General features: G+C 46.7%; 1 protein-coding gene across 1 annotated transcript in view; it reads right to left on the bottom strand.

Annotated features, from left to right (window-relative positions):
* Window positions 1-2,161: 2,161 nt before the first annotated feature.
* The window catches only part of col7a1 (collagen, type VII, alpha 1), a gene marked incomplete at both ends in the record, with an annotated part of 98,872 nt that continues 91,386 nt past the window's right edge, over window positions 2,162-9,647 (bottom strand). Inside the window, 5 exon segments of the mRNA XM_080547924.1 lie at window positions 2,162-2,310; window positions 4,793-4,918; window positions 6,757-6,805; window positions 7,346-7,399; window positions 8,984-9,061. Of these exon segments, the coding sequence (XP_080404050.1) occupies window positions 2,162-2,310; window positions 4,793-4,918; window positions 6,757-6,805; window positions 7,346-7,399; window positions 8,984-9,061 (456 nt within the window).

The following is a 9,647-nucleotide window of genomic DNA, read 5'->3' as shown; positions in this document are numbered from 1 at the left end:
GGCGGACACTCTATCCGCACGGCCTCTGAGCTGGTGACAAGTTTAAAAAGCAGTGCAGAAATATACATAAATTCAGATTGTCCTGGTTTATTCTGTCCGATATATTCAATTTAAAAAGGAATTCACACGTTAGCGCCAGCAGAGGTTTGTGTGTGTTTTTTTGCAATATCAACATGGACAAAACAAAAGCGTTTATTTTCAATATAGAGTACAATACAAAAATACGTTTGAAAATAGCACCTTTTCTCTCTGGCAGGTAAACATGCAGACTTAAACATCAAGACGTCAGACATAACAAAGCACTTTCCCATGTAATAAAAAATATACATATATATGTACATTACATCGGCAATATACAGTGTAATATTCTGCTTGTTGAACGGTTCTGTACATGGTTAATGGACAGATTTGGGATCTTATACAAAGTACCGTGAAAGGGCCCTTCTACCTTCCTAAAGTGATGTGGCAAGGTTGCGTCGATGTCTGGAGAGCACCGTTTTATACCTGTAATACTACTGCTTTCCTTGAGAACAATGATAGGGCAGGGGGGGTTGGGGTTAAAAAGATTTGGCTGCTGAGTTTAATATAATATATTAGTTTTACGAACGAAAATGCCAATAAATAAACAAATAGACATCTTGATAATCGACCATGAGCAAATATATTGATCCATCAACTAGGGTTGGGCTGATGTTGGATATTTGGAGCTTGATATTGTTGATACGTGATATTGTTAGTCTGTAAAATAGTCTGTAAAAGTGTTTACAACTCCAGGTGCTGTAGCTAATACACTCACTGAACACTTTATTAGGAACACTGAGGGTAGGGCATCCCTTTGCTCTCGAAACAGCCTCAATTCTTCGTGGCGTTGATTTCAGAGATGTTGGAAACATTCCTTTGAGATGCTGGTCCATGATGACATCACACGATTCCTTTTCAGGTGCACTTTCAAGCTGTGAATCTCCCGTTCTACCACATCCCAAAAGTGTTCTATTGGATTCAGATCCGGTGACTGGGAAGGCCACTGAAGAACACTGAACTCATTGTCATGTTCATGAAACCCGTTTAAGACGACTTTTACTTTGTGACATGGTGCATTAACATGCTGAAAGTAGCCATTAGAAGACGGGTACATTGTGGCCATGAAGGGATGCACATGGTCAGCAACAATACTGAAATAGGCCGTGGCATTCAAGCGATGATTGATTGGTATTAACGGGCCCAAAGTGTTCCAAGAAAACATTCCCCCCACCATTCCCCCACCTCCACGAATAAGAAGGTGTACAGGTGTTCCTATTAAAGTGTCCGGCGAGTGTAAGTGTAGTGTCTCACTTTTTAGAAGGCAAAGCACGTCTAGAGGTGAAAACATGTCTCTTTGTTTTAAGAGGTTATTTCCACCAGCTAGATACTATGCGCTGCGGTTCACTCAGGTTTGTTTACACTGGCAAGTCTCCACCATACAGCAATATATTGTACATTGTGATATTTTGATAATCAATATCCTTAATAAAAACATTTGGATAACGCCCAACCCTACCATCAACAGCTTCTATCTATTCTACAATAGATGTGCCAATGTTTAGACTCTTAAACATCCAACAATGACTTCTTGACATTCTTAAAGGTGGCGAGGGAGCGTGGGTTTGCCGTCAGCATTATCATCATCATCCTTTCTTCATGGCGTTAGAGTTTCTGCAACAAAATGAGACATTAAATCGTTACTTTGTTGGCCTACATCTGCTGATGTGTGTGTGTGTGTGTGTGTGTGTGTGTGTGTGTGTGTGTGTGCGCGTGTGTGTGTGTGTGTGTGTGTGTGTCTAGGCACAATATGAAAGTGTGTGCTTGTGTGTGTGTGTGTGCGTGTGTGTGTGTGTGTGTGTGTGTGTGTCTAGGCACAATATGAAAATGTGTGTTTGAGTGTGTGTGTGTGTGTGTGTGTGTGTGTGTCAAGGCAGAATATGAACGTGTGTACGTACAGTGTGTGTGTGTATGTGTGTGTGTCTAGGCACAATATGAAAATGTGTGTTTGAGTGTGTGTGTGTGTGTGTGTGTGTCAAGGCAGAATATGAACGTGTGTACGTACAGTGTGTGTGTGTGTGTGTGCGTGTGTGTGTGTGTGTGTGTGCGTGTGTGTGTGTGTGTGCGTGTGTGTGAGTACCTCTCATCTCCCCAGGCAGGCCTCCTCACACTGCTCCTGGTGGAGGAAGCGGTTGTCGTTGCCGTCGCAGCCGCTGTAGATGAAGGGCCTGCAGGCCTGGACCTTGGCGTTGTAGTACCACTGCAGGGTGAAGCGCCCGCAGCTCCCCTCCTCTAGAGGCAACACGCATGGGTCTGGAGCTGCAGGACACGCACACACACGCACACACACACACACACACACACACACACACACACACACACACACACACGCACGCACGCACACACACACACACACACACACACACACACACACACACTTGATAAGGAAAAACGGGTCAGAGAGGCTAGATGTGCTAGATGCCAGAGAGAGACAGAGAGAGAGAGAAAGAAGGAGAGACCGTTTTTGCCCAGAGTGTGGATGTCTGTGTTCTGTTGCGTTGTTGAACTTTCATTTTATGTAAAGTAAGAAATAAAATATAATGATATAAATATATACAATAAAATGTGTATGTATGACAGAGTGTGTGTGACAGAGTGTGTATATGTGTGTATGTATGACAGAGTGTGTGTGTATGACAGAGTGTGTATGTATGACAGAGTGTGTATGTACGACAGAGTGTGTATGTATGACAGAGTGTGTATGTATGCCAGAGTGTGTATGGCAGAGTGTGTATGGCAGAGTGTGTATGGCAGAGTGTGTATGACAGAGTGTGTATGTATGACAGAGTGTGTATGTACGACAGAGTGTGTATGGCAGAGTGTGTATGACAGAGTGTGTATGTGTGACAGAGTGTGTATGTATGACAGAGTGTGTATGTATGACAGAGTGTGTATGGCAGAGTGTGTATGACAGAGTGTGTATTTGTGACAGAGTGTGTATGTATGACAGAGTGTGTATGTATGACAGAGTGTGTATGTACGACATAGTGTGTATGACAGAGAGTGTATGTGTGACAGAGTGTGTATGACAGTGTGTATGACAGAGTGTGTATGTACGACAGAGTGTGTATGTATGACAGAGTGTGTGTGTATGACAGAGTGTGTATGTATGACAGAGTGTGTATGACAGAGTGTGTATGTACGACAGAGTGTGTATGTATGACAAAGTGTGTGTGTATGACAAAGTGTGTATGTATGACAGAGTGTGTGTGTGTGACATAGTATGTATGACAGAGTGTGTATGTATGACAGAGTGTGTATGACAGGGTGTGTATGTGTGACATAGTGTGTATGACAGAGTGTGTATGTATGACAGAGTGTGTATGTGTGACAGTGTGTATGTGACAGAGTGTGTATGTGTGACAGAGTGTGTATGTGAGAGAGTGTGTGTGTATGACAGAGTGTGTATGTATGGCAGAGTGTGTATGACAGAGTGTGTATGACAGAGTGTTTATATGGTACAAGTGTGTACCCCAGATTTAAACACCAGTAACCCACATGCTGTAGGAGTCTGAGACATGCAGACACAGGCAGGCCCAGTTAACACTAGAACAGCCATGGGTGGGCTCATTAACACTAGAACAGCCATGGGTGGGGTCATTTGACCCTGAGAGTAGGTAAAATAGTCACGACTGTTCTAGTGTTAACCTCTTGAGAACCCCAGCATAGGAGTAAGTGGGCGGGGGGTTTACCTGCCCCTTTGACCTCTCTCTTGGGCCTTACTGCTTTCAGGGGTTTAGCAGAGAGGGTTTTTACTGCTTTTACTGCTGAATCTGTCGACAGGCAATACACACACACACACACATATACACACACACACATATACACACACATATACAGACACGGACACACATAGATACAGACACACACAGATACCGACAGAGACAGATACAGACACAGACACAGACACAGACACAGACACAGACACAGACACAAACAGATACAGACACACACAGATACAGACACAGACACAAGCACACACACACACACACACACACGCACACACACAGACTTATAACACAACAAACAGTTGTGCATACAGTTCTGAACAGTATCTATTAACATAAATACTACTGTGTAATAAACAACATACATACTCAAGACAATAAGAGATCTTTGAAGTGACGTTACAGGATTTGATGTTTTCAGCCACTAGTTGAAAACGAGCCAAAAACACAGGGCCCAGTAGAGAGAAATGATCAAGAAATGACTTGATTGGAGGAAGAGGGCCACACCTCCCCACTACCATGATCAAAATATTACATTGCTTTGGTGGCCTAAGTTTGGTGGCCTTAAACTGAGATATGAAATCGGTTAATTGTATCATGAACCCCATAATCTTCAGCCAAAACTTTCAGCATAAAAAAACCTGTATCATCCTCTATCATCTCTTTAGGAACATCACAGTGAAAACAGACAGTCAGCAACACACACAGATACACTTCATGTATACAATGAAGTTCATATATACACACAAAAGTTCATGGACACACAAACACACACACACACACACACACACAAACACACAAACACACACACAAACACACACACACACACACACACACACACACGCATACACACACACACACACACACACACACACACACACACACACACAGAGACACACACACACACACACACACACACATACACACCAACGTGGAGTACAGTACAGTACAGGGTGGGGGGTCCAGTGTGTGTGTGGCGGGCGTACCCTTGCTCTTGTTTTTGGGGGGGCTGAAGTCGATGATCTCTTCCATGGGGTCGTCGTAGCTCTCTATGGAGTAGACATGTTCGTAGTCTGGGTCGTTAGTGTTCACCACCATACGCATCTCACGGCCTGGGGAGGGGAGGGGGGAGGGGAGGGGGGAACCACACTGATCACAGTCCCAACACCCACCAGGGCCAGGAGGGACACATTCACCCCCCCACCCCCCCCACCCCCACCACCCACCCAATACCTCCAAAAGCCCAACACTGGGGCAGAGGATCAGGGCAAGGTAATACCCTTCTAATTACCCCCCCCCACCACCCCGCCTTCCCCCTTCCCCGAACTTTGAAAACAATACAGACAGAAACCCATAAATTAAGATAGTTCGATAGTGGACGGACAGGACAGACAGAGATAAACAGACACACGGACAGACAGAGATAAACAGGAGTCCTCTTCGTGAGAAGAAGGCTGTTTGTTAGGACACACGGACAGAGAGCTTCAGACAGACAGACAGACAGACAGACAGAGGTCCGGTCCGTCAGTGAGATGAGAGTAACGAGGGACAGACAGACAGACAGACAGAGAGAGAGAGAGAGAGAGAGAGAGAGAGACAGAGAGAGAGAGAGACAGAGAGAGAGAGAGACAAGTGGACGGACTAACACTCACCCTTCTCGCCCTGTCGTGCTATAGGGGGGCGCCCCGGGACACCCTGCACCCTGTAAGTCTGGACCGATGAGTCAGAACCAACACCTGAGTGGATCGGACCGGACCGGACCGGGGGTGGCGGGAAAGAGGAGAGGAGGATGGACCGGGGGGGTGAAAAAGGGAGGAGGGAGAAGAGGGAAAGAAGGGATAGACAAGGGGAGAGGGAAGGGGGCCACCAGACCAGGACCAGGACGAAAAAACACAAACAGACAACAGGACGTCCAGCTGGGTCAGTAAGACACAGGGGTTAACACACAGGGCCCCCCCACCCACCATACAGGCCCACACACACTGACACAATCACAGGTACACACCCTCTTACCCCCCAAAATACCACACGTAACACTAGAACAGCCATGGGTGTGGTCATTGGGGCCAATTGAGTATGTTTTATATCCTTGCGCTCGATCAAATTTCAGGACCCTCCTTTCATGACTTTTCCTAGATATGTGCGTTCCACCACCCAGTATCCTTACATTTTCAAAATCACACCAGAATAACCTACTATGAACCTATTTTGCAGTTTTTCTGTGTAGGAGGCAGGCTAATTTACAAGAGGGCGCCATCTAGTGGTCTTTGGGTGTAAGTAGCAGCTTCCCCATTGTAAAGACTATGGTCGTTTGACCTCCGAGGTGGCGCGGAGAGTAGGTGAAATAGGCACGGCTGTCCTAGTGTTAACCGTGTGGACGTGGATGATTAGGTTACACACCACACACTCACAGTACGTGCACACACACACCACAGGCCAGCACAACCAGGACAACATATAAGGCACACGTCAGCACCTAAACACGCTGAGCACATCCTGGTTCAACTACAGTATGACACAGACCAACATTGAAACCCTATAGCTACCGTGAGCAGTACGTTTCAATGTCAACAATTAGACAATTAGCGTATGCTAAAGACTGTGTCAAAACGAATAAGGAGGCTAACGGAGGCTAAGGGGAGGGTCGTCTGAGCTTCTCCTGCCTCGACCCAACGGCACCGACTTACCTCCACAGGCTGAGGGAGGGAAGGAAGGAGGGAGGGAAGGAGGGAGAGAAGGAGAGAGAGAGAGAAAAGGAAATGGCTTTAATGTACATTTGTATATCTCACATGATGATTCTTAACTGACAGGTGTTCTAAACCATACTGTGTGGAAAACCCCCACCCCATATCTAGCGTGTATGTAAGGAGTTAAATCCTGGGATGAACTGATTGATAGAGCTAATAAAAGCCTGTTTATTTTGGGTGTCGCTGGATCACTGAAGACTCACCACAGTGTTGATTCATCTCCGTGCGAACATATGTACGGATCTCATCCTCCTAGACAGGAGAGAGGAGGGGGGAGGGGGGGGTTACACACTGGATACCAGATACCAAGATGTGACAGCTTGTGTGTGTGTGTGTGCGGGTGTGTGTGTGTGTGTGTGTGTGTCTGTGTGTGTGTGTGTGTGTCTGTGTGTGCGTGTGTCTGAGTGTGGTGTGTGTGTGTGTGTGTGTGTGTGTTTGTGTGTGCGTGTGTCTGTGTGTGTCTGTGTGTGTGTGTCTGTGTGTGCGTGTGTCTGTGTGTGTGTGTGTGTGTCTGTCTGTGTGTGTGCGTGTGTGTCTGTCTGTATGTGTACGTGTTTGTGTGTCTGTATGTGCACACGCGCATGTGTCTGTATGCCCGTATGTGTGTGTCTGTGCGTATGCACGCATGCACATGTGTGTGTGTGTGTGTGTGTACACTACTGTATGTGTGCGAACTGTACTATGCTGTATGCATGCATGTGTACTCTACACGTGTGTGTGTGTGTGTGTGTGTGTGTCTCTCGGTGGTAGGATGCCCAGGTTGGGACCCGGTGGCAAGGACGAAGCACTGACCGTCATGCCTGGCTCTCCTTGGTCTCCCTTCCCTCCTTCTGGACCAAAGTCCCCCTGAAACACACAAACAGGTCTCACAAGGTTGGCAACGCTAGAACCACACAGAACCTGTCTACCTGTCTACCTTTGAATTATTTCAATTGGTGTGAATGGAGAATCGAATGTTGTCCTGCGACAAAATCACATTGCACGCCGTGTGCATTGTCTCATTCAAAACAATGGAATCGAATTCGGCGGTGCGACAAAATCGGGGCCGTGTGCATTGGCCTTTATATTGCATATTGTATGATATTGCGTTCCATCATCATCTATTGTAACCTGTACGGCCCTTTTGCACTACTGTTTCTACTGCAGTACGACTGGTCCCGCTGTAGTACGACTGCCATCACTTTATCACTGTATTATTACTTACTTTACTTATTTTACCTTATTCATTATTGTCAATGTCGTACCTTGCTGCAATGCCAACGTTGAAGAACCTAAGCAACCTAAGAATTTGACTCTTGTGTACCTGTACGTTGGATGTAATAAAAGCCGATTCTGGTTCTGATTATGTGCAGTAACAGTGAGGGGGGTGCAGACCCGTGGCGACTGTACAGAAAGAGACCGCAGTCTTGTTTTATCTCACATACGGTCGTGTGGGGGCGTGTGTTCCCTTGAAGGGTGTGTGTGCCCTTCAACGGAGGCCACCTGAGGTAGAAACCTGAGCACAGGCTCAATGTGAAGCATGGAACGGAAAACATGTGTTTGGTACCGTTCCTCATTCCATTCCATCCTTCACAATGAGCTCATCCTCTGATCCTCTGATCCTCTGATCCTCTGACAGTCACGGCCTTTCACTGTCCTGGAGCCCCGCTGTTGGAACGAGCTTCCCACTGCTGTGTCTGCTGTCAGGACTGCAGAGTCTCTACCTATCTGCTGTCAGGACTGCAGAGTCTCTACCTATCTGCTGTCAGGACTGCAGAGTCACTACCTATCTGCTGTCAGGACTGCAGAGTCACTACCTATCTGCTGTCAGGACTGCAGAGTCTCTACCTATCTGCTGTCAGGACTGCAGAGTCACTACCTATCTTCTGTCAGGACTGCAGAGTCACTACCTCTCTGCTGTCAGGACTGCAGACTCACTACCTATCTTCTGTCAGGACTGCAGAGTCACTACCTATCTGCTGTCAGGACTGCAGAGTCACTACCTATCTTCTGTCAGGACTGCAGAGTCTCTACCTATCTGCTGTCAGGACTGCAGAGTCTCTACCTATCTTCTGTCAGGAATGCAGAGTCACTACCTATCTGCTGTCAGGACTGCAGAGTCTCTACCTATCTGCTGTCAGGACTGCAGAGTCTCTACCTATCTTCTGTCAGGACTGCAGAGTCTCTACCTATCACCTGTCAGGACTGCAGAGTCTCTACCTATCTTCTGTCAGGACTGCAGAGTCACTACCTATCTGCTGTCAGGACTGCAGAGTCTCTACCTATCTGCTGTCAGGACTGCAGAGTCTCTACCTATCTTCTGTCAGGAAAGACGTAAATGTAAATCATCCACCACCAGCCTCACAACAGTACACAACAGCTCCAGCACATCCAGGCTGGCAGCTCACAGTACAGCAGAGGAAGGAAGGAGGTAAGGAGGTGGACCCTCACCGGCTGTCCTCTGTCTCCTGGGATTCCAGCCGTGCCACGAGGACCCACCAGGGCAGGACCGGTCGGCCCCCGCTCTCCCTGAGAGACACACACACGCACACACACACACACACACACACACACACACACACACACACACACACACCTCATTACCATGTCCTCCAACCACACCGACACATCACAATAACACCCCAGCCTAAAACACAACACGTTTAACACCAAAACACAACAATAATAATATAACAACAAGGCAAGATGAATAAACGCATCAATCATCAGTTCGGTCAGAACAATTGAACAGTTTAATTAAATGAAATACAGTACCAGTCAAAAGATGGTGCACACTTCCCCCGTTCAATTGAATGGGAAAGTGTGTCCAACCTTTTGACTAGTACTGTACATTTGGGGGTCCGCCGTAATTGTACGGCTCCACTCCGTATAGCTCCATGCATGACGCTGAACACTAGAACAGCCATGGGTGGGCACCCATGTAGGTTCTAAAAAATAAAAGTTATATCTTTGCACTCTATCAAATTACAGGACCCTCCTTTCATGGCTTTTCCTAGATATGTGCGTTCTACCATCCAGTATCCTTACATTTTCAAAATCACATCAGGATAAGTGAGTATGAAGCTATTTTGCAGTTTTTCTGTGTAGGAGGCAG

The sequence above is a fragment of the Nansenia antarctica genome (genome assembly GCF_963989245.1).
Source record: "Nansenia antarctica genome assembly, chromosome: 18".
Lineage (NCBI taxonomy): Eukaryota > Metazoa > Chordata > Actinopteri > Argentiniformes > Microstomatidae > Nansenia > Nansenia antarctica.
The sequence above is the reverse complement of the archived record's forward strand: the minus strand, read 5'-3'. Positions and strand labels throughout refer to the sequence as shown.